This window comes from Geotrypetes seraphini, chromosome 9 (genome assembly GCF_902459505.1).
Source record: "Geotrypetes seraphini chromosome 9, aGeoSer1.1, whole genome shotgun sequence".
Classification (NCBI taxonomy): domain Eukaryota; kingdom Metazoa; phylum Chordata; class Amphibia; order Gymnophiona; family Dermophiidae; genus Geotrypetes; species Geotrypetes seraphini.
In genome coordinates, this window is record NC_047092.1 from 56,564,358 (window position 1) to 56,589,375 (window position 25,018).

The following is a 25,018-nucleotide window of genomic DNA, read 5'->3' on the forward strand; positions in this document are numbered from 1 at the left end:
TCTCACCTATTACCGTTGCCGCCAATGATCTCTGCACCACTCTGTCTAGCGGGCGGGCAGAGTAGTGATTCCTTCTCCGGAGAGGAGGGGTTAGTGACTGTTAAGAATTTTCTAATGTATGTTTACATGTTTATAATATATTTGTGCATTGCATTTCTTTGTAAGATGTTAAAGATTTAATAAAGATTGAACTAAAAAAAAAAAAAGAAAGTTCCCACAGAAGGGTTGGAACAAAAACATCCTTGATGTACTGCTATGCAAGATCTGAGCAACGGGCACTGTGGATGACTGCACTTGATTTGCACGCAAGAGCACATTTACGTTGTATGTGATCTTGTATTGAGCCAGGAGGATGTATCGCAAACACACCGAACAACTTGCCAAATAGCAAGAGAAGGAATAGGACAAATAACTATGGTTTGGACAATTCATGATGATCTGAAATTAAATTGTCTTAAAAAGCGTTGTGCCAAAGAGTTAACTTTACTCAACAAAGACACACACCTGAAAAGGTACAAGCAACTTTTGACTATGTACCTGGAGCACAGCATCAGCTTCATATGGTTTACAGATGAAATATTTACAGTAGCTGTACCAATTAATACACAGAATGATCGCCTATATATGCCTTCAACAACACTGAAGCATGAGGTTAATACCAAACGCGAACTACGGACGCGTCTAACCTTCAGCCAATCAGTCATAGTTTCGGTCGCAATCTCGAAACTCAGATTCATCAATCCTGGGGTTAAAATCAACAGCGCATAGTAGCGGGACATTTTCTTGACATGGAAGCGGTTGCCAGCGATCTGTCTCATGTCAGGAGACTACTTTATCTTCCAACTTAAGGGGAAAAGGAAAAACAGCAGCTGTACCAATAAAATGTGTACCAATAAAAGGTAATCTGAAGAGGAACAATACAGACCATCAATAGAACCTGTGATTGTGCTTTCTGTTTTTCATTTATTCGTGTCTTGTCAGTAGAGTTATATGAATCTGAAAAAATAAGAAGAAGAAACTGAAGTTGATTTTCTTTAATGATATTTAAAATAAAAAACAATGTTAAAAAAGAGTGCTCATTATTTTAATGAAGTAGGATCTACGCTTGGGCTTTATTCTGTGTGAGTACAAATGGTATGTACAACAATATTCTGCTGCTATATAAAGACGTGGAGGGGCATTTTTGATTTAAAAAAAAAAATCCAAATATCAGGTGGAGAAAATGTCTATTTTTTTAATGGGCCGGCTAGATGTTTTATCCAGCTAGACATCTGATTTTCTTTTTGCCATTATGGCAAATAAAACATCCAAAACAAGCCTTTTGCATGTAGGAGGGGCCAGCATTTTTAATGAACTGGCCACACAGATATGCCAGCAGAGCAGTGGGGAAACCCAAGGGGCACTGCTGTGAACTTCACATTAAGGGTACCAGGTATAACTCCCATACTTTATATGACTTGCCCTCCCAAATTCCCTCAAATCCTACTGTACTTACCTGTCTACTACCCCAATAGCCCTTATGCTTGCCTGTGTCACTTGTATGGTAGTACAGTGGGTTTTTGGTGGGCTCACACTTTCCACCACAAGTGTTCTAGTTAGGGTGGCATATGAGTCTGGGTTCCCTTCTCTGTAGAGCCCACCAATCTACTCCAGAGACCTGCTTCAGGCTCTCCTAGGACTAGCCATAATATCTGCAGCTGTCATAGAGACAGATATATATTGTTTGATGTACTGTTTGGGCAACTTCCTGGAGGAAAAGTCCATAGTCTGTTATTGAGAAAGACATGGGGGAAGCCACTGCGTGCCCTGGATCGGTAGCATAAAATGTTGCTGCTTCTTGGGTTTTGGCCAGGTACTAGTAACCTGGATTGGCCACAATGAGAACAGGGATTGATGGACTATTGGTCTGACCCAGTAAGGCTATTCTTAGGTTCTTATGGGTGAGAGATAGTCAGTGATCATTGGGAGAGTATGTGGATGATATATTTTCATCCCTCCAGTGCTCATCTGGTCATCTTTGTGGTTTTTATTCATTTTAAAAACAGATCTAGCTCAATACATTCTAATTGTGCCCTGGACATTTTATAAAATGTTTGATTATCACTGTAAAATATTCAAGTGATGAACACTAATGCCGCCCAAAACACACCTTTAACATGCCCCCTTAAGATTCAGATGCACTGGAAGCCAAATGATCAGAAAGACATCTAGAAAGTCAGTTTTGAAAATGCCCACTTGGACGTTTTGACTAGTAAGACATCCAAGTGCTAGTTTATGCCGTCTTTTGAACATCTCAAACATTGCACACATTTATGATATAACTAGTTGTTTAGCCCGTTACATTAACGGGTGCTAGCAGCCCTTCTCCCTTATTTTTACCTCCTCCCTGTCCAGCAGCACCTGCCCCCCTTTCCCTGCTCCCCCCATATAGCAGTAGCCCTTCTCCTTTTATCTCCCCCTGTCCAGCAGCACCCCTCCCATTCCCTCCTCCCCCTGTCCAGCAGTAGCTCTTCTCCTTTATGTCCTGCTCCCCCCCCCTGTCCAGCAGTAGCCCCAGGAAAAGAGTGAGGATCACAGGACCAAAGCTTTTACTGACATCCAAGTAGGGGAAATCCACTCTCCCCACCTCCTTGCTCCTGCTGCACTTCCTCCTCGGCTATACACACGCGCACACACACGCTTACATACAGCTCTCCGGCTCCTCGCGCCCCTCCTCCACCTTCCACTTCTTCGGCGGGGGCCAACGTTTTCTTTATTTTGTTTTCTTTTCGCGTGTTCCTCCATCACGGAAAAACAGCACTACCAGCCAACTTAGTTCCTTGCCGCCCCCTTCCCGCGGTCCCGAGTCGGGCAGAGCAAATCAGGGCAGTAGCAGGCCGCCAAGCAGCGTGTTTAGAGTGCTGCGGCCCCTGCTGGAGTAAGGACATTTGTTGGGACCGCGGGGCGAGAAGAGGAGCGGCGGCAAGGAACTAAGGGAGCCGAAGGTAGGGTCGGATGGGAGGCTGAACCGGGGTTCGGGTGTGCCGGGGAGAGGAAGAAGACGACGCCGATGACCGGAGAGAGAGAGAGACACTGCAGCGTCTCTGAAATTGAAAAAAACTTCGGTCTTGACTTTTTTTTTTTTTTTTTTTAGTTGAAAGACGCGGTGGTGGCTCCTCTCATGATCCCCGCCTGCGTCGGAAGTCCGACGCAGGCGGGGATCGTGAGAGTAGCCACCGCTGCGTCTTTCAAAGAACCGTAAGCCACGCATGCGTACTTCCTATGTGTCGCTACATCTCACGGAAAAGCGGCGCACACTTAGGAACTGCGCGTGCGCGGCTTACCATTTTATTATATTAGATATGATTCAAAGGAGCTATAGCTATCATACCACTCTTTCACCTGATAGTATAGTTTTCTATCAGCTGCTTTGCATCCCTTTACTCTTAATTTTTTCAATTTTTCAATTTTTTGGGATCCTCAGCGCCACCACTCAGAGCTCAACAGGATTTCATTGCTCTAAGCTTTACGTGCCAGCTCCTCATCGGGTCCCTTTGTTAATTTCTATCTTATATATTTATAAATTATTTGCTTTTGTACAATTTACTTATTTTGTCAACATTTAAGCATGTACTTAGCTTTTATCTTGTGGTCGTGATATTTCCCCTAGCCAGAAACCACAAGATAAAAGCTAAGTACATGCTTAAATGTTGACAAAATAAGCCCGCACGCACACAACAGTCCTAGGCTTCAAAAGCAAACTAGATGCATATCTCCTTGAGAGAGGCATATAAAGATATGGTTGGCTATAAAATAATGGTTATTATATACAAAACAAGCTGAATATCTTTAAATTTATAACCACACAAATTGATATTCATATAGTAGTACCATCAGAAATATAGTGCTCAACTTATTTCAATAATGAAAACGGTATAGACCTCAGTGTTTCCCAAGATAAATCTTGTGAAACAACCTATGCCAGTAAACATACTAACATAGGAAATACATCCTCGGTCTAGTTTGTTACCGTACTTTTATGTCCAAAAATTTTTAAATATTATTTCAAAACTTTTTAGGAAAGTGAGCACTTATCTTATTTTCTTCTGATGACTCAAAACCACCGCAGTTGCAGTTTTAGCGGTATATACATACACCGCTTACGATCAGTCTCAGAATTGGTAAATATCCCAACTGGTAAATATCCCAACAGGCCCTGTTTCGCCCTACGGCTGCATCAGGGGATTATCTACAAACAAAACACATTATTACTATAAGATACAGGAAAAATTCCCATATACCACGCTATATACTGAAACTACTTACAATTTAAACATGAGCTACTGCTTCAATGATTCTTTGTAACGAAATGGCGGCTCGGCGTACTTCCGGGTTTTTAAAGGGAACATCGGAGCGATATTACACCAATCAGCTCCAAGTGCTCACCGGGCTATAACCAATCCTAATAGCTTCCGGGTTTTTCTTCAGAAAAACGCGCGCCATTCAACCCTAACATTTAAACCATATGGGGTATAGGTTTTTAGTCTGTATACCCATTTCTGTTCTTTCTGTCTTAGATAAAGTTTAAAATCTCCACCTTTAGTTGAGGGGTATAGTTTTTCTATTACCCAGCAACGCATCTCTGAGAACTTATGATTATTATCAAGGCAATGCTGTACCATAGGTGCCGGAAGTACGCCGAGCCGCCATTTCGTTACAAAGAATCATTGAAGCAGTAGCTCATGTTTAAATTGTAAGTAGTTTCAGTATATAGCGTGGTATATGGGAATTTTTCCTGTATCTTATAGTAATAATGTGTTTTGTTTGTAGATAATCCCCTGATGCAGCCGTAGGGCGAAACAGGGCCTGTTGGGATATTTACCAGTTGGGATATTTACCAATTCTGAGACTGATCGTAAGCGGTGTATGTATATACCGCTAAAACTGCAACTGCGGTGGTTTTGAGTCATCAGAAGAAAATAAGATAAGTGCTCACTTTCCTAAAAAGTTTTGAAATAATATTTAAAAATTTTTGGACATAAAAGTACGGTAACAAACTAGACCGAGGATGTATTTCCTATGTTAGTATGTTTACTGGCATAGGTTGTTTCACAAGATTTATCTTGGGAAACACTGAGGTCTATACCGTTTTCATTATTGAAATAAGTTGAGCACTATATTTCTGATGGTACTACTATATGAATATCAATTTGTGTGGCTATAAAATAAGCCAGGTGTATACCTAGCAGGGCCTCCGCGTGTGCGGATCGCCGGACTTGATGGACCGAAGGTCTGATCCGGAGATGGCGCTTCTTATGTTCTTAGAGCCACGGAGCATAAGTTCGCTACGGGCTGAAATCTCCAAGCCGGTTTTTTTTGTTTGTTTTTTTTTAATGTTCAGCAGCGGCGGCGGCGGCAGATGACAGCTGGGTGGACCGCTCAGCTAAAAGGCCCTAGGGAGAACACTGGAGATGAAGGCTGATCGGCCCGGTAGATCAGGACGGCAACACGAGTCTATCACGGAGCCCGGGATGGGCTTCGCGATCGACTCGCGTTGCCTTCCTGAGCTACTGGTCGATCGCGATCGACGTGTTGGGCACCCCTGGCTTAGAGCAATGAAATCCTGTTGACCTCTGAGTGGTGGCGCTGAGGATCCCGAAAAATTGAAAAAATTAAGAGTAAAGGGATGCAAAGCAGCTGATAGAAAACTATACTATCAGGTGAAAGAGTGGTCTTTTGAACATCTGTCATTTTTGAAAAGAGTCTCTTAGTTTGATATTATACATGAAAGGTGCTCTAAGATTTCCAAATGTTGGTGCCGTGCATGTTTTTTAAATTGTCTTTGAAAGAGACCTCTGCAGTCTTATCTTTTGAAACTTATAAGGCAGTGCTTAAAAGTACCTTTTCAATGTAACTGACAAAAAAGTCAACTCCATTAAAAATACACTGAAGTGGGTGATCTGTACTTATCTGATTGGTGCCACCAAGGCATCCAATCTTGCACACAGCCATGACAGATCTGAAGAACTGTGTAATGATACTAAACAGATACCCTGCAGATGGCATTTCAAAAAAGCTGTGTTTTAGAAAAACTGTTCTTTTTTAAGTGGTGTTTTGTTTTGGGAAATAGGAACATGTTAGAATTTGAACAATCAGTTCTATAACATCGACAACAATCTTCTTGATAATGCATGGAATAAACACAAGACAAAAAACATATCCTCAGCATAGATGTTCAAGTGAAGATTAAAAAAAAAAAAAAAAAAAGCTATGCAAAGAAACATAAAACGGAAACACACGAGTAATATATTTTTCCCATGAAATGAAATCAGCACTTTATGAACAGTTAGGGGCCCTTATACTAAAGCTTAGAACAAACTAATGTAGATTGACGCTAAACACTGCATGTTCTATACCTTTGAGTCACAATGTTTATTAGCACAAGCTAATGTCTGTTAGAGCATGCTAAGATTTAGTAAAAGTGCTGTTTAATTTGGAAAGGAAATGCTTTCAGGTAGAAACTCAGGTGACACTTAAGCAACAATAAATTAATCTAACTGTTTCAAATACATAAAGGTGCTCATTTTCAAAGCAGATGGACACCTTAAAATGCCTGTTTAAAAAAAAAAATAATAATTTGAATGTTTCATACTGAAGTTCATCTAAATAACAAAGGGGTGTATTGTTGGTGTCTTTTGGGTGGGACTAGGGAGGGCCCCAAAGTAGGACATCCAACAGGGATTTTTGAACAGGATAAAATGTCCATGTCTATAAAAGAGGACATTTTCTTCTAGACCTATTTCAGTCACATCCAAGTTGCAAAAAGTTGCTGTAATTTAGCAGCTGACAATTGAAGGGATTAAGGCATGACTCTTTACGAATCCCTCAGTGGGTGCTATCACTAGGATTACCATATTTTTCTCTGGAAAATTCCAGATACTTGACCCCGCCCTGTTCTACTCCCCAGCCCCACCCTGCTCCACTTTTAGCCCTTTGCAGTTCTGCCTCTAGCCCCGCCCCATTCCACCCCAAGCACCACTCCCACAAAGCCACCTCTCTTCTTCCAGATGAGCTCCAGATGTGTCTGGAGGGCCTGGAACATGCGCGGATGTGTATAACATCATTCGCTTATGTTCAGAGGCCCTCCAGATGTCAGGACTTTCCAAAACCAGGACAAATGCCAGGTTTTGGAAAGTCCATCTGGGAGCCTAGACAGTCCTCTAAAAAGAGGACATGTCTGGGTTTTTCCAGACATCTGGTAACCCTAGCTATCACCTTCCCTCTCCCCTGAAAGTGAAACTAGAAAGGAAGCTCTATGTCAGCTGCAGGTATTATAGCCTGAACTGCCTAGAAGTCATTCGAATGTGGCGGTATAGAAGAATAAAGTTATTATTATTATATAATCTAATCTAAATCTTGGATTTATATACCATGTCATCTCCCCAAATGGAGCTCGACTTAGTTTACATAAATATTGATGAATCTCACATATTGGTTACTCTTCCTGATACACTGACCTGAAAAGCAACATGGAAAACATACAAAAAGTAGACATTCTATGAAAGCTCATTGCCAATATTTCTCAGTTCCTCTGTGATGTATGTTTTACTTTTGATTTTGTGTGCCATAGAAAAATGAAGGGGATCTCTTCCATCGACTTTGGCACATCATGAATGAAATATTGGACCTGCGTAGGCAGGTACTTGTAGGACATCTAACACATGATCGGATGAAAGACGTAAAGCGGCATATCACAGCTCGTTTGGACTGGGGCAATGAGTGAGTAGCAGATCAATGTTAACAATATTATTCCATATAGCAAAATACCGTGTTTCCCTGAAAATAAGTCCTAGTTGAAGCGCTGGATTCGCAGGCAGCAATGCTTCCCCCGCTTCCCCCCCCCCCCCCCCGCACACCCTCCCCCCACCGACCATGAGACTGACATACCATTACCTTCTTCCAAATGATAGCGTCACGGCAGCAATCTAAGCACACTGCTTTGTGCCTTCTCCCACCGGGGCATTTCTCTGCCGCATCACTGATGGTGTCATCAGCAGTGCGGCACAGCAATGCCCCGGCGGTAGAAAGCCCGAAGCAGCCCATTTAGATTGTTGCTGCGATGCTGCCATTTGGAAGAAGGTAATGGTATGTTGGTCTCTCAGTCGGTGTGGGGAGGGAGAGCTGGAAGGGTCGGCGGGGGTTCAGCTGCAAGGCGGAGGGGGGGGAGATAGAAAGATGCTGTTGGTTTGTGATTGGGCAATGTTTCCCCGAAAATAAGACCTAGTGGATTTTTTGAGCCCAAAATTAATATAAGACAGTGTTTTATTTTTGGGGAAACAATGGTATTATGGTTTAATACACATTGGAGCTGGGTGATTGGTGCACCTACCCCTGCATAGCTGACACTTTTGTTTGTTTATTTATTTATACAGTTAGTGTGGTATACAATCTTGCATTCTAGTCAATGACCAATTAAAACATTCACAATAAAATTACAGTAACAAATAAATCACAGCACAACTCATATCATCTTTGACTACGTACTTACCCAGTATATTAATCCTGCAATTGTTACATCGCAGTAGATCAGAGAAACCTTTACAAGTTTTTGATATTGGAGATAATTTTCATTGTATTGCAACTTTTCAGGAAGTCTAATCTACAAAAGAGCTTCCTCCACATAAAATATCCTAGACCTGTTGTCTTGCAATCAAATATGCTTAAAAAAGGGAACATCCAGCAAAAACTGCTCCACAGATCTTAAGGTGCATCGAGGACAATAAATTATAAGAATAGAGGACAGTGCCTCTGAGGTTACATTGTTTAATGTTTTGTAGAGAGTCAAAATCTTCAAATGGATCCTCCATTTGACTGGCAACTAGTGTATTATTCCAAGACAAACAAGCAGCATATTTTTCACATGTAGGTGACATCATCCACGGACCCCCGGTAAGGACAGCTTTAAAAGTGCATCACCACTTTAAGAACTTAAGAAATTTCATTAACTGCCCTTACCACACATGCGCAAGTGCCTTCCTGCCTGACGCAAGCTTGCAGCTCCTCAGTTCTTAATTTTCTGCGGAACTAAGTTCTGTTTCTGAACATTGTTCAGTTTTTTTGCCATTTGCTTTCCCGCTCTCACGTTTTTTTCCTTTATTCTTAACATATTTTTAAGTTTACTTCTTTTTAAGAAGAAAAGTAAGATGAATATTTTTTCCCTCGGGGAATTAATTGCTTTAGAAGCGAGAGCTGGTACTAAAGAGTATAGGTGTCTTTAAAGAGAAAAATTTTTAGTTTAGCTTTAAATTTTTCAAGAGTTTTCTAATCGACGATCTAATGAAAGAGTATTCCACAGAGAGGGGGCAGTGACCAAAAAAATGGATTTGCGAGTGGTATCGTAAGATGGTTCGCGTATTGATGATATGGAAAGTAGGTTTTGGTTTCTAGATCGGAGGGCCCTGGATGATGAGTATGGGATAAGTAGTTTGTCAATGAATGCTGGTTGGTTAGAGTTTTTTGTTTTAAAGGTGAGGAGGAGTATTTTATAGGTGAGGCAATGAGTGATGGATGGCCAATGTGCTTTACGGAGGAGAAGAGTAACATGGTCAAATTTTTTTGCATGATAAATTAATTTAACAGCAGTATTTTGCAATAGTTGTAAGCGACGGATTTCTTTCTGGGATATACCTTGATATAGAACATTGCAGTAATCTATGGTTGAAATTACGAGAGAGTGAACCAGGATGTTGATAGAGAGGGGATCAAGAAAAGAGAGAGAGCAGATGAGCCTAAGCTTAGGAAAACATTTCTGCGTAACTGCACCAATTTGTTGGTGAAAGGTGAGGTCCTTGTCAAGGATGACCTCGAGAAGTTTGACTTTACTGTCCATTTGAATTGGGGAAGAATTAGTGCAAATGGGTAAGCATGAATGTTCATCTTGTCACCACCACTATAGCCCAGGGCTGGGCTCTATAGCAATCCCAGTGGTTAACATAAACAGTGCACCAGCGTGTGACCCGGCATGGAGTCACCCTGCAGGACTGGATTCTCAGCAGTAATCAGAGTTAAAGCCAAGAAAAATAACGTTCCAACAATGGTAGTAATTGAAAGAATATTAAAATATTAGGCGTCATCTTTGACCATAAACTTTCCTTTCATAACCATATCAGCAATGTCATAAAGTCATCTTTCTTTAGGCTTCGTCCAATCCGATCTGTTGCACAATTCCTTAACAATAATTCTCTTAATATTCTTATCCACTCTCTCATTATTTCAAAGATTGATTACTGTAATGCACTTTTTAAAGGCATAGCTCAAAAGGAAATCAAACGTTTACAGATCATACAAAATACTTCTATTAAGCTCATTTTCAAAGCCAAAAAATTCGACCATGTTACTCCACTCCTTAAGGAAGCCCATTGGCTTCCTGTTGCTCATAGAATCATATATAAACTTAGTTTGCTCACTTTTAAATCTCTTTCTTTTAAAACTCCGGCTTTTATTTATAAATTATCAATCCCTTACACAACGAATAGAACACCAAGATCTACTGAACAACATTTGTTGACAATTCCATCTCTTAAAATCATAAATACACGACGCCAATACATTTTTTCTGTTACTGCACCCCAAACCTGGAATTCCTTACCCTACCATTTGAGACAAGAAACCAACTTAGAAAAATTTAAAAGTAACCTGAAAACTTTTTTATTTATTGATGCCTTTATAAGTCAACAATAATTTCATTATAAAATAATTCCAAAACTTTGTTTTACCCCTGCCTCATGTACCTTCCCTAAATGTTTTCCCCATCTTTATATTATAATGTAACTTCTAACCCTTCTCTTTCCTAAGTGTTTCCAGTATTGTCAAATTTGTCATTAGTTTAGTCAACATTCTTTAATGTATTACTTTTTAAATTGTAATTTTATTATGTACATCGCTTTGAATTAAGATAAAGCGATTAATCAAATCTGAATAAACTTGACTTGAACTTCTTTTACTCAATCCTTCATGCAGGTAAGTAATTCATTAGGCTTTTGCAGCATTAGTCAGGATTTCACACAGCATTAAAACAAAAACTGCCAAAAAGGACAAGAAAATAAAACAGTCTAAAATAAAGTCCAAAACTTTCTTTCACTCCTAAATAAAGGTCCCAATTGCTCTTGAGACCACAGCTCTCCACAGAGCTAGCACTGCCTGCTCCAAAGCAGGAAATTCAGTAAATCAAAACTGCAGTTCAGGATAATAGTTTCCCCAATTCTCAGTAAAGAAAATGAGGAAAGCCTCTGGCAATCTTATATGACTGCCAGGAAAGGAGAGTGCACAGGTTTTGTCAAAAATACAGCCACAGATATGGCCTTCAAAATCCCACCCAGGGTGACAACAAAACCTCTCCCCACACACTCCTAGCTTCCTCAAAACCAACATTAAAAAAAAACATACAGCAAACAAACAGTTCCCAAAAATTCAAACTCACTGTTTGTAGCTTGAGGCCAAGTCCACCTGCATAGGCTCAGGATAATTAGCTTCACAACCTGCACAAGCTTCTTGACATTCCATAGGCTCTCCATTCAAAAGTGGCAAGTCTTCATCTTGTCCAGCCTCTGTCAGCTCCATAGGCATAGGGTTGTTGCTCCTGTTTGGCCCAGGTGGATCTTTAGGGAGGCAAGGCCTGAACTTCCTCCCTAACCAGCCTGCTGGCTTGAATGCCACTGCTGGCTTACATACCCTAGGGGTGTGGCCTGATCTGAGTGAGTCAGCAGAAGTCCAGGGGCCTCTTGAGCTCCCCCGGTGGTGACTCGAATAAAGCTCACCTACTTCCTCCTCAGATGAATCCAGCTCCCTCTGGTGGTCAACGGCATTATCTCCCAAAATATAACCCTGGGAGATCCTGGAATTTTCCTTCCTTGTTTTTATTCTTACTTTTTTCCCTGGCTTGACTGGGACCTTGGCAGAGCCCGGGTCTGACTGGTCACAATCTGAGGAGATCAAGAAAAGAACACTGGTGGTTTTAAGGATGTTCAATGAGAGTTTGTTATGCCGGAGCCAGGAACTGATTTTATTGAGTTCATGATTGATTTAAATTATTTCATCAGGTGATGTAGGATTTAGGGGGTAAAGCAGTTGAATGTCATCAACATATGTAAATACAGTGAAACCTATAGATTGGGCCAGAGTAAGTAGAGGTGTCAATAAAATATTAAAGAGAAGTGTAGAGAGAATCGAGCCTTGGGGAACTCCATAGCTTACCAATCTTCACTGGCTTCCAGTGCTTTCCAGAATTCATTTCAAATGCTCCCGTCTGGCTTTCAAGATCATTCACGGCATCCTTCCGCCCCTAATCCCACTATCTTTTAACGCCTCAAGGCCTGCTACCACCAGATCCGCCCACAGACATAAACTATCCTTCCCCTCTCTGCACGGTATCCTCTATGCGGGCAAACTGAGAAAGTCCCTCGTCTCCAAAATCATGGGCCTTTGGAACGATCTCACTATCCCGCTGCGGAACCTGAGCTCCCTTCAATTATTCCGCAAACAATTGAAAACCTGGCTCTTTTCTAACACATAATGCAATCCGCTAAGAAGATCGACTGTCGGCTCCGGGCGGCTTTCCCGCAGAGGAGAGAATCCTGCATTCACCGTGGGCCTCATCTGGGGCAGCCTCCTTGGAGCGGCTGGGGCACGGGCAGTGTGTCTGGGAGGGAATGCATGGATGGGAGAACATCGCAGGGGAGGAGACATAGGCATCCTGGGACTGTCTGCCAAGTCTCTTCCCTGAAGAAGCCCTTTCTGGAAACGTCAATCGCTCCTCCTAAACTTACTTGCTCCACTTCATCACTGACGCTGAAACCGTGGATTGAAGACAAAGTTTTATTTTATTTTTCTTTCCAGCTTATGATTTATCTTTAATCTTATCTATTGTTTTGCCTTTTGTCTTTGTTTTGTTCTATTTCTATCATTTAAATTTCTCCAGAATTCTACTGTTCAACGGCTCCCCCTTCTGCTTCTATTCCTTTCTCTCCTCTCTTCTACCTTCCAAAGTATTTAGATCAATGCTGTCTTGTTAAAATGTTTATTTTATTTTTATTTTTCCTCTAACTCTACTTTTCACTTCTCTATTACCCTCCAGGTACTTTAGTTAGATTGTGAGCCTTCGGGACAGTAAGGGAATTTTTCAAGTACCTTTCTTATTTCTAATCTTAATGTATATTTTCTGTAAACCGCTTAGAACCTAACGGATGTAGCGGTATATAAGAAATAAATTACATTACATTACATTACATAATCATCTTTCTAACATAAGATCATTTCTTCTCCTGTTTATATTCCTTCTACTCATACACTCTTGTAAATCATTCTCCTCTCTTCTTATATTTTTAAGCTTTGTAAACCGTGTCGAGCTCCACTTCCGTGGAGATGATGCGGTATATAAATCTAAGGCTTAGTTTAGTTTAGTTTAGAGTCATTGAAGCTAACTTTATAGTTTTGATCCTAAAAGTAGGAAGAGAACCATTGCAGAACTGTACCAGAAATGCTAATAGATTCTAATCTTTTAAGGAGTAGGAAATGATCAATTGTGTCAAAGACAGATGTGAGGTCTAAAGAAATCAGAATGGAGGATTTGCGATGGTCTTTAAAGTAGTGAAGTTGTTAGTCCGATGAGAGAGCGTTCAGTAGAGTGATTTTTTCGGACCCGTTTGGCCAGCCATCGATTAAGGTTAGTGGGGGGGGCTCAGTCGGAGGAAAGGGGTTTAGGGGGGGAGGTTGTCCGGCAGTAGGGCTTGGGCTTCCTCCTGCCAGTGTGTGGGGGAGGGGGGGTTCTGTCCGGCAGGAGAGCTTGGGCTCACTCCTGCCAGTGAGCAGTGTGTGTGTATGTGGGGTTCTGTTCATCAAGAGAGCCTGGGCTCCGCCCTGCTGGTGAGTGGTGCAGGGTTCGGGGGGGTTTCTGTTGACTGGAGGGCTTGGTCTCCCTCCTGCCAATGATCTCAGGGGTTCGGGAGGTTCTTTCCAGCAGGATGGCTTGGGCTCCCTCCTGCCAGTAATCGCAGTTGGGGGTGGGGGGGTTTTTAGGCAGGAGGGCTTGGGCTCCCTCCTGCTGATGATTGTGCGGTTGTTGGGGGTGTTCTTGAGCAGGAGAGATTAGGCATCTCTCCTGCTGCGATCGTTACTGGGGGGAGGGGGGACAACGGTTCCAGGATTCTGTAACCGGCGTTGTTTTTGACAGATGCCAGTTACAGAATACTGCTTTTAGGTGAAGGTCTGGCCCCTCTTTCGCCTTAAAAGTCTTGTTTTGGGCATTTAGGACTTGGGCAATTTTTTGGTTGGGAATGTGTGGTAAGGATAGACGTAGTAGCAGTCTGGACGATTACATTGCTGAACGTAGAGGTAGGCCATTCTAAAAAAAACCTTCATTTTGGACTTTTTTTTGAGAATGGACATTTCTCTGCTGCCTTCTGTGTCGAGGGACTTAGGCCAAAAGGGGACTTAAGACGTTTCTTTTGATTATGCCCCTCTAAGTTTTTATTTTTATTCTTTTTCACTTTGGTGTGGCTATTAATGTATGTATGTGTTTAAGCTATGATATACTTGTATTGATAGCTGTGTCTTATGAGAAAAGCAGTCCTTATAGGACTCAGTTATCACTAATCCTTGCAATGAGTGGTGGACCATATTTCACCAGGCAGGACCACGAAGTTTTGCCAGAATAGTGATATAGATACATTTCTTTGTCTAGGACACATTAATAATGCAACTTTTTTTTGTTAATGGTTGTTTGTTAAATTTTGTTGTACTGTTGCTCTGTCTTAACCCTTTCAGGACCAAGGGACATATTTGTCCCATAACTTTAAAATCCTATAAATTTTGATTGGGATAGTCTACAGTTCTAAATTTGATATGTACGGATTCCATATGATACTGCCTTTATGTAAACAAACTGGTTCCGACATTCATTCATTAGCGTCGTTGCCAGATTGATGAGAAGATTCACTTGCCACACTGTCCATAAGCCAGAAGTGTGATTTAAAAAAAAAATAATAATGATATTTCACAAAAAAAAATCAATTTTTTGGCATCTGCAAGCCCTTTTTACCATAAAAATGTCGTCAAAACCACAAAAATTGGCCTACGATCCTTATGGTCCTGAAAGGGTTAAAAAGCAGAGATAAGGAAACATTTTAAGACTGTGAAATATAAAACAACAAAACAAAAAAATCAATGTTCTAATGGTTTTCTAGAAAATTCACTGTTAAGTAGCTCTTTTATTGCTGCAACTTTTTTTTTTTTGCAGACAACTGGGATTAGACTTGGTTCCAAGACAAGAGTATGCAATGGTGGATCCAGAAGATGTCAGCATTACTGAATTATATAGATTGGTAGGTAGATGGCATTATCTTTCCAGCTTGATTTTAGATCAGAGTTCCTATAGCAACTGTCACAGCTGCTTAGTTCATAAATCAGTGTATTTTGCATGTGAAAGCAATCTTTAATTTTAGGGATAGAACTGAACTGAGATGTTTATTCTCTCTAATTTCTTTTAAAGATTTGTTTAGTAAAATCCTGGCTTAACCACTACTTTATTAGAAAAAAAAGACAGTTTCTTGCCATATACCAGCACCATTGGATGCATGTTTTTAATTTACAAAAGATCAAGGATATTGCTATCCATTCTTAATTCTGTTTTTTGTTACTTCTCAGATGGAGCATCGACACAGAAAGAAAGACACTCCTGTGCCTGCAAGTAGTCACCATTTGTTTGTTCAGATAAAGAGCTTGATGTGCTCTAACCTTGGAGAGGAACTGGAGGTGATTTTCTCACTGTATGACAGTAGAGAGAACCGACCTATCAGGTAATAGACGAGTGATTTTAACCAACATGCTTCAGTAGCCTGGTTGGGTGGCTCCTTTAAATGGAGGGCCTCTTTCAGCTTTAGATTTTTTTATTTTAATGTGATAGGAGAACTGGGAAAGTGTTGGGTATTCACAGCGTTTCAGCTGGCAGCTCTAAAAGTATAAGCTTTACAGTATGAATGTTGAGTAGTTTCAAGTGCATTCAAATGAGACCAATTTCTACATTTAGCCTTTATAATTTTGATATGTTAAAAAAAGGAATTACTTCAAATATACACAAAACAAAAAAATATCTTATTTGTACTTTAACTTCTTGGTTGCTGAGAAGAGGAACCAAATTAAGAACTATTCCAGAATCTATTACCATCTGAATTTTTTCTTTACCAGCATCTGTTAGATATGAAAGGGCCCAGACTATATCCACCAATATCTAAAACACAAAGGTATAAACACATGTGAAACAAGGTGCTATAAATATAAATAAGCATGTAGAAGTCCAGTACAATTATGGCGGTCTTACAAGGTCTTTTTACATACATGTAGGCCTATGTAAGGCAGCTTATGTGGCTTCCTTTCACTTCTGTAAGAATCTAGGGCAGCCCTCCCTGTACCCAGCCTTAGAAGAAAGTATATCACTGCTATGAATGGGCCTGAGCTCTGCAAACCCTGGACAGGAGACCTGAAATATATATTTACTACTATTACTATGTATTTCAATAGGGCTCTTTCTAGACATGAGCAGTGCTATACAAACACACACGAAATGGTCCTTACTCCATGGAGCTTACAAACTAATGAAGACACAAATAAGATGTTTCAAGATGTACTTTAACAAACATGGTTAGTATTATCAAGACTATGATCCTGAAAAGCCAGTCTAAATTTTAAAAGCAATCTAAAACCTAATTTTCTGAGGTAGAATTTGAACATGGCTTAAGGAGAGAATGGGAAAGTGGCATCCAGGTATACAGTGGAGCAAGGTGAAACTGATTCTGCAACAGGACATATCCCACCAAAACTACAATGTGATGGCTCTTGAAATTTTCCAGTGAAACATTTGATTTGCTATCCATAATACTCATACCTTCCATATTCAATCAATCCACACATCCGGAAAAATGGGAGAGAAAATAATTCAACCCCCCCCCAAAAAAAAAACCCCAAACAAGCAAACCACAAAACCCAAAAACAAAACAAACCTACCTCTCCCTATGTCACAATAGCATGGACATTCAAACATATCTACAATAGAGCACAGTAATTGGGCTAATACTATAATTCCAGAATATATGTTCTAGAAATTAGCAGGTGATTATATCATTCATGGCAACCCATGCAATATTAAACACATTGCTCTTTAATAGATCTGTGAATTTTTCTGTCCAGAAAAGCTTTCAATGGAAATTCCTTTGAAAGATCTATAACACGAGTCAACATGACCATTTATTTCAAATCTGAAAAGTACTCGGCATTTTGCATGTGCTCTGATTTATTGTAAAGTGAGACAGTTCTGAACTCTGCATGAATATTCTCTCTCAGCTTCCCCATCCCTGACTGATCATCTAGACCTGGATTCCAAACCCCACAATCCCCAATCATTGTGCCTTGGATTTAAAGCCTCAACCTTCCCAAAGACTAGGCTGTGAAAACTAAGGCTGTATATCTATTCTGCTTTTTGTATGTCTTTTCATTACTTTTTATTCTTAATTTTGTTAGGGTTGCATTTCGATTAAAAATTGAATTGCAATTGTGCAATTGTGTTATTTTTTTTCCCCCATCGCAGCTCCTTGGGACTGGGCAATGGAGTGTTAAGTGACTTGCCCAGAGTTGCAAAGAGCTGCAGCTCTAAAAGAAACCACAAACAGATTAGGTTCTTACCTCAATAATCTTCTTTGTGGAAACGACTAGTGGTCCTTAACAGCAAAGCCTTACATCTGAATTCACAAATCGCCTACAGGAAACTGTCAATCTTCCCATCTCTACCTCCTTCCCAGAGAGCTGCTCATGCCACCTCAGTTTGTACAAAAGCAATCAAGTAGCACTGTAATGAAAGAACTGGCAAGAATCCCCAACAGTACAATTCTTTCTGCTCTGTCACAAACATAACATTCAAGCAACTGCTATAAAACAGATACAAAACTATGTGCAACCAGTACTAATCTTATACAGAGCTCTCAGCTACTCACATGTACCGCTATCCAGCAGACTCTTAAAGCAGAGTATACACTCAAGTGTATATGTATGTATGTGTATATATATATATATATATATATATATATATATATATTCTCCACTCACCTGAAAGACTGATTTCTCTAGCTCCAGACTAATTCCAAGGCAGAAGGCAGGTAAAGTCTATGTACAGGGCAGGGCTTCAGGACCACTAGACCAGTGATTCCCAACCCTGTCCTGGAGGAACACCAGGCCAATCGGGTTTTCAGGCTAGCCCTAATGAATATGCATGAGAGAGATTTGCATATGATGGAAGTGATAGGCATGCAAATTTGCTTCATGCATATTCATTAGGGCTAGCCTGAAAACCCAATTGGCCTGGTGTTCCTCCAGGACAGGGTTGGGAACCACTGCACTAGACATCTACAAGAAAGTTATTTGAGGTAAGAGTCTAATCTTTCTTTCCAGTGCAATGTCTCTAATGGTCCTGAACCATAGGAACATATCATAAATACAGGATGTCCGGGGCGATACTTGGAGAGACCTCCCAGGAAAGAGACTTGGGAGTTATGATCGACAAGTTGATGAAGCCATCCACCAAGGGCTGCCGCATGAGCGGACTGCTGGGCACGATGGACCACTGGTTTGACCCAACAGTGGCAATTCTTATGTTCTTACACAGACACACTCTTACCCTTGCTATGCGACACCAAAATTTTCAAGAAAATTTTTATTTTTACTATTTAATGTCTCAAAATGTGTACATTAGATCCATGCCTCAAAATATCTCTGATCATCATGGGAAAAAGTATGCACAGCAGGAATAATTTTATAAAACCTTGTGCATTAAACCTGGTTTACATGAAGAAAAAAGCTTTTATAAAATTGTGCAAGTACATGTGTATGAAACACAATCTCAGTGAAACTCCAGAAGTCTTTGGTAAAGCAGAAAATCTTTTATTTCTTCCTGACCAAAAAGGGTGTCCAATTTGCGTCAAAATAATGACAAAGTAGGCACACATAGTTCAGTACGTTCATTGGTTTTAGAGTTAGTTAGAACTTTTCTTAGTCCCTCTTGCCTGCCTGCTCATTGGATAGTGCTACAAGACTCCAAAAAAATATATATGACAGAGGAACTTCAAAAGACTCAACAGTGAGGCAATAAAGGTCTAGGGGTTCCCACAGTGGTAGTGGTGAAGAAAAACAACTCGACTAACAAAATGAATAACTAACTAAAATGGAGTGAAATTAGGTGCCTTCAGTGTGAAGGGACAGCGACGGGAGAATTTCTCCAATGCTACTCACATCAAGGCGGAGACAACCAAGCCTCCACCTACACACCATCACCGGGCACCTAAGTGTGCTTTAAATCAAATGGTACAATCACCATAACATAATAAACAGTGAAAAAAGTGCATTCAAACACGGCTACCACTCTGGAAACCCTCCCTAGCCAACTCCCAAAGCTGAAAGGAATTTTAGGGAAAAAGAGTACTTAGCTCAGTGAAAGTTGTAATCCAAGCGTCCAAAGTAAGGCAAAGAATGCCACGAGAAGCCAGGTTCAACCAGCCTGGTTTCGGGAGCAAGTCCCTTCCTCAGGAACCTGTAATTCAAAAAGTCAATCACATGATCCAAGTCAGCTGGGCAGAGAGAGGAGCTAACAGAAAGGAGCAGAGACGGGGCTTAAAAAGCCAAGCTTCATGACATCACATATCAAACAACCAATCACACACACAAACACAACTGAAGAGTATAAAGAAACGCAAAACTACACAATACTGTTCCATTCAATGCAATCATTTAGTCCTTGAGGAGACACACACAGTAGTTGAAAGATCCAGAATTGCTCCCTAAGTGTAAGATGAGCCATTTTGTCACCCCTGAATTCGCTTGGAAGTTGTTCAAGTACAAACCAAGACAGGTCAGCGAATTCATGATTTTTTTTTCTAGACAAGGGGGGCAGAACTGGAAGCAGTGTGAATCCTGCTTTTATGTTCTAAAGTCTAACAGTGCTCATTGGATGGAGCAATGGCAGTTCACAACCTATCAGAGACTTTCTTGACTACTTCTTGTCTCTCCACCTCTAATTACTTCTCCCATTACTCTTATTCCCCAGACCTCCAACCCTATTTACAATTGCCCATATTTGGGCATTTGCTCCTCCCTTCAAATGCCCACCCCTCATGTTATGTACTCAGGCTAGTCACTTGAACAATAGCCCTTATGATTAGTTATGCTGAGACATCAGATTTCATGTTCACTTGACTGTAGGCATTGTGTTCATACAGTGTCAAATACTATCCCAGGAATGCCCCCCCCCCTTCTGATTCAGCAATAATTCTTACTGCTCTATGCACACAGTGTTAAATAAATTCCCTCTACTTGAATTTATAGGTTATTTTACTCTGCAACAATTAACAAATAAAGTCATAATATCTATTCTGTTATTTCTTATTTCATTTCTCACAACTCCCTCCTTTTCTTTTTAACACTTATGCTAATTTTTCATTATTTTCTTGTAATGAACTGCTTTCAGTTCTGATAACATTATCTCTACTAGATTCTCATAATCAGATGGTTTGTTCATTCTCTCTTGTAATTCTCATCTACCAAATTTTCATGTTTAGATGATTCTTTTTATTGTGTCTTCTTTATCTCCTTTAATAGGAACAAATTATTTACTGACTGCTGTGTTTTCAGTGTAATTTGTTTGTTAAAAACCATTTCTATTAATTTTTGTGTTAACTATCTGTCCCTGAATTCTCTGTTAATTTTACTGCTAGTGTGCTAAGTCCCTGTAATGCTCTGGAAATGGTTCCATCAGGAGCTATGTTGATAGGAATTAAAGTACAACTTTCCCAGCATGACACAGATCTCCTTTCTCTGCTAACATCATATCCTATTTTCCCATGCCATTCCACTGCTAGCATCAAGTTGCTCAGCTATTCCTTTTATTGAATTCCTTGTGTAATTGATGAACCTTTGTTGATTGTAATAAATGTAATTAATCCAATCAACATTTTTATTCATGGTAACCTACCAAAAGAGAGAGGACTCGGACCCTGCTGCTATCTGGTTTGTTGCTTTAAACTCATCTGGAACTCCTCTGGGGTCCTCTATGGAGTCTATGTATATGTTGTCATCAAATGAGGTACCTAATGTATTTCGCTTAACCCTAGGCTTTACCTCATTCTGACTTCTCTCAAATGCTAGAATAAACGGTATAGCCCATTGTACAAGTGCACAAGTGCCCTTCCACTTTGGAGGAGGTATCGATCTTTCTCAGGATCTTTCCTCCATAGATCAGCCCTTGGCACCACGAAAGCTGAGTAATTCTTCTGTTCTTCTTTATCATGAAAAGTATCAATACAAGTCGTTAGTTCACCCAGGTTCCGTGTGATCTATTCCCCCTGTTGAGAGAGACAAGCGGTGTGGTTCCCACTTACCATGGAGAACACTGGTGGCACCTTTCTGTCATTTCAGTGCATGGCAGGAAACATCCAAGAAAGTGCCTGGCGTTCTTTCTTTCCCCAGGCATTTGAGTCTTTGTATAGTGCCATCATACAATGCATTCCATGGTTCTTCTCTTCTTACCCCAAAGGGAAGAGCACTACTCAAGCCACTGGCCACCCAGAGACATAAGCATAGCAATTACTCTTGTGCAAACTCTTCACAGTGAATTTAACCCATTCTACCCAAGTATTTGAGTCTCCATAACCTGTTTCTATTTCTATGTCTGCCTCAAATATTTTATTTCTAAAACTTTACCTTTGGATTATTTGGAGGTTTGAAAGGTGTATGCTGGGGCAAAAGAGAACATTTTGTCAGTGTGGCCTGCTGTCTTATCTTTCTCCACTATAATTCTAAAGCAACGGGCTAATGGATTTTTCCCTGAGACTAGAATCCCCATCCCAAAAACTATTTTCACGATTCTGTCCCTCAATGTGTTTTTTTTCCATGAAGTCTGTTTGATTGTCATGTAAATAGTGTTGCATTGCTTACCCTCACAGTGTGGATTGGAATGCCCCTTTACAATACAGTAGAAATGAACTCTCTGATCCTAGAGTGAGTCTTTGATTCCAAGCAGGACAATAAGTACCCAAGCACATGTATTTATCCTCAGCACTGTATCTTTTTTTTAACTTTGCATATCCCCCACAATCTGTCAAGCTACACACATCAAATTGTATAACCTGTGGATTGTTAGTTTCTTTTACCTTAATTGTAAATTTAGTGGGCCCAGTATGTTTAAGGTGAACTTTTCTTGATTTTCAAATAAGAATGATAAGGGTTTGGCTGCACTCAAGCATGAAAAACAACCAACCAAATCAGTACCATTACATTACATTAGGGATTTTTATTCCGCCATTACCTTGCAGTTCAAGGCGGATTACAAAAGAATTATCCAAGATATATTACAACAAGAACTTACAAAAAAAAAAAAAAAAATTGGTCATTTTCAAAAGGAGTAAGAAATGGGTAAGGTTATTTGTTTGGGGTAGTTGGCTTTAGTGAGAGGTGGAGTTTGAGACTTGCGGTATTTCTTTTTTCAGAGTTTTCTTGAAGAGTATGGTCTTTATTTCTTTTCTAAAAGTCTTGTAGTCGAGGGATGCCGTCAGTAGATTGGCGATTTGGTTGTCAAGTTTGGCTGCTTGAGTGGCCAGGAGGCCATCATATAGTTTTTTCCGTTTGACCTCCTTAATTGGGGGGTATGAGAATGGGGTGTGAGTTTTCCTACTGGTTACGGTGTTGTGGATGAGGCGGTTATTCAGGTAGTTTGGACTGTCTCTGTATAAAGTCTTAAATAGTAGGCAGTAGAATTTAAATTGTATTCTTGCTGGGATCGGAAGCCAGTATGATTGGAAATATGCTTCTGTAATGTGATCATGTTTCTTTAATGAGTAGATGAGTCTTAGTGCTGTGTTTTGGATAGTTTGTAGTTGTTTTGTTATGGTTGTAGGGCATGGGAGGTAGAGGATATTACAGTAGTCAAGTCTGACATGCTCCCTTGGTTTCTCACAAAATCTCTCCCTCTCAAAGAAACAAAGTATTATCATTAATCCTAACCCTACTAAAATTAGAATTATTATTCCAGTAATTGTAGTTTCTTCTCCCCACATTCCCAAGTCCCATATATAAGTGTGTGAGGAAATGTGAATGCAAATGGTGTTAAATAAATTACTAGCAGTCTTTTAAAACCTAAAATAAAGCAGTATCAGAAATAGTGTCAGAAGAAATATGAAACACGAAAACAGCATTTAAAATGTCCAAGTTCAGAACCCCAGAATATATTGTGAGCATCTCTGCAGTTTTACTGTCCTTTAAGTGTTCAGCGAAGAGATCCTCTGATCTCTGTACACAACACTTGGCAGGAGCCTCTACTGGTCCTTTGATCCTGGTGTTGTGGGTCCACCCATTTTCTTTTATCTGCTCTGCAGTCTCCGGGGTGAATATGATCTGGAATTGTCCCTCCCAATCAGGCTGTAGCTTGATTTCTCTCCAGGATCCACCATCTCCAAGGGTGGTGGTTGAGCCAGATACCCCTTTGCCCCTGAGGAGAGACAAAGACAATGCCAGTATATGCCTTTTAAAGAACTGGTCCTCTGTTTCAAACAGTGGGAGACCTCCCCCCCAAGAGTACCCATATACGGTAAAACAAACAACATTTCATTGGCCGGGGAGGGGGAAACTCTATATCTTTCCTTGGTGCAGTTCTTATTCTTAAGAGTGCAAAAAGTAAGCACTTAGTCCAAAGCAATTTAGTTTCTAGAATCAATTTGAGTAATTGTTTATTGTTTGATTCATCTGTTTCACTCGTCCTGATGAGGGTAGATACCAGGGAGTATAAAACTCCCAAGATACTCCTAATCCTTCCATTATACCTTGGAGCACCCTAGAAGTGAAATGAGTTCCCTGATCTGAGTCAATGTTCTCCACTATCACATACCTTGGAATAATCTGTTCTAAAACAACTTTAGCCACCCCTGCTGTGGCTGTAGTCATGGGATAGGCCTCAACCCATCCTGTTACATGATCTACCAGTACTAAAAAATATATATATTTGAACCTACCCACTGGGGTTCAGTAAAATCAACCTGGATGCTCTGAAATGGCTGCAGTCTCTGCTGTAGGCCTCTTAAAAATTGCCCTATTTGAACCTGCCCACTGGTGGCTCAGAGAAATCTAAATCCTCAAGCATTCATATTCCTTCAAGGCTAAGTCACACAGGTGAATGCATGCCCCAATGACTCCCTTGATGTAATACTGATAACACCTCCCACATAAGTTGTTTGTTCAGCATTTATCACTGATCTGGTAGTACCTATTTACCCTTTTGTTTTAATGGCTCCTATCCAGGACTTCCATTGGGGAGTGCATGAGTTGTTGTCACCTCAATGGAACAAATGGCAAATCATTTGCATGCAAAAAAAGTAGTGAATCAATTGCTGTTTCAAAATTGGCCTGTAATTGGCCAACAGCGATTGAATCGCTACCTTTAGTGAATCTGGGCCTAGGTTCTTACCTTTTCTAATCTTCTTTCTTGTAAATCCTCACTTTATTCCAGGATCAGTGGGCTGTTTACCTTCTCCTGCTCAAACATTTGAAGCTTTCAACCCTCCCCCTCACAGCTTACCACTGAACACGCCCCTGTAGCTCTCAGTCAGTCTTCAAGCAGCTAGGAGCATCTGCAGAGGATAACAAACGAGAGAGAGAAGAACGGGGAACTCCCCGACAAGTAAATCAATTCTACTGATATAAACAAATGCAAAAACAATGTAAAACGAAATAACAGGTTATGAGACACTGAAAATCTGAACAACAAAACAGTGCTATAAACAGTATAATAATGGGTGATTTCAACTACCACTATTACAAAAACAACTTTATCATCTTTTATTGAGGTGGAGGAAACTGTAAAGACACAAATAAGGTGAAAACGAGTAAGCCTATGAATCCTCACTGGTCATAAAAAAAAACCAAACACGCCACCATTTACTGTAATCTAGCATACCTC

General features: G+C 40.4%; 1 protein-coding gene across 5 annotated transcripts in view; it reads left to right on the forward strand.

Annotated features, from left to right (window-relative positions):
* The window catches only part of DOCK4 (dedicator of cytokinesis 4), a 650,492-nt gene that overhangs the window by 145,694 nt on the left and 479,780 nt on the right, over window positions 1-25,018 (forward strand). For all 5 annotated transcript variants that reach the window (XM_033958349.1, XM_033958350.1, XM_033958353.1 and 2 more), the window contains 3 exons: window positions 7,610-7,758; window positions 15,272-15,356; window positions 15,679-15,830. In XM_033958349.1, the coding sequence (XP_033814240.1) occupies window positions 7,610-7,758; window positions 15,272-15,356; window positions 15,679-15,830 (386 nt within the window). The remainder of the gene's footprint in view (window positions 1-7,609; window positions 7,759-15,271; window positions 15,357-15,678; window positions 15,831-25,018) is intronic.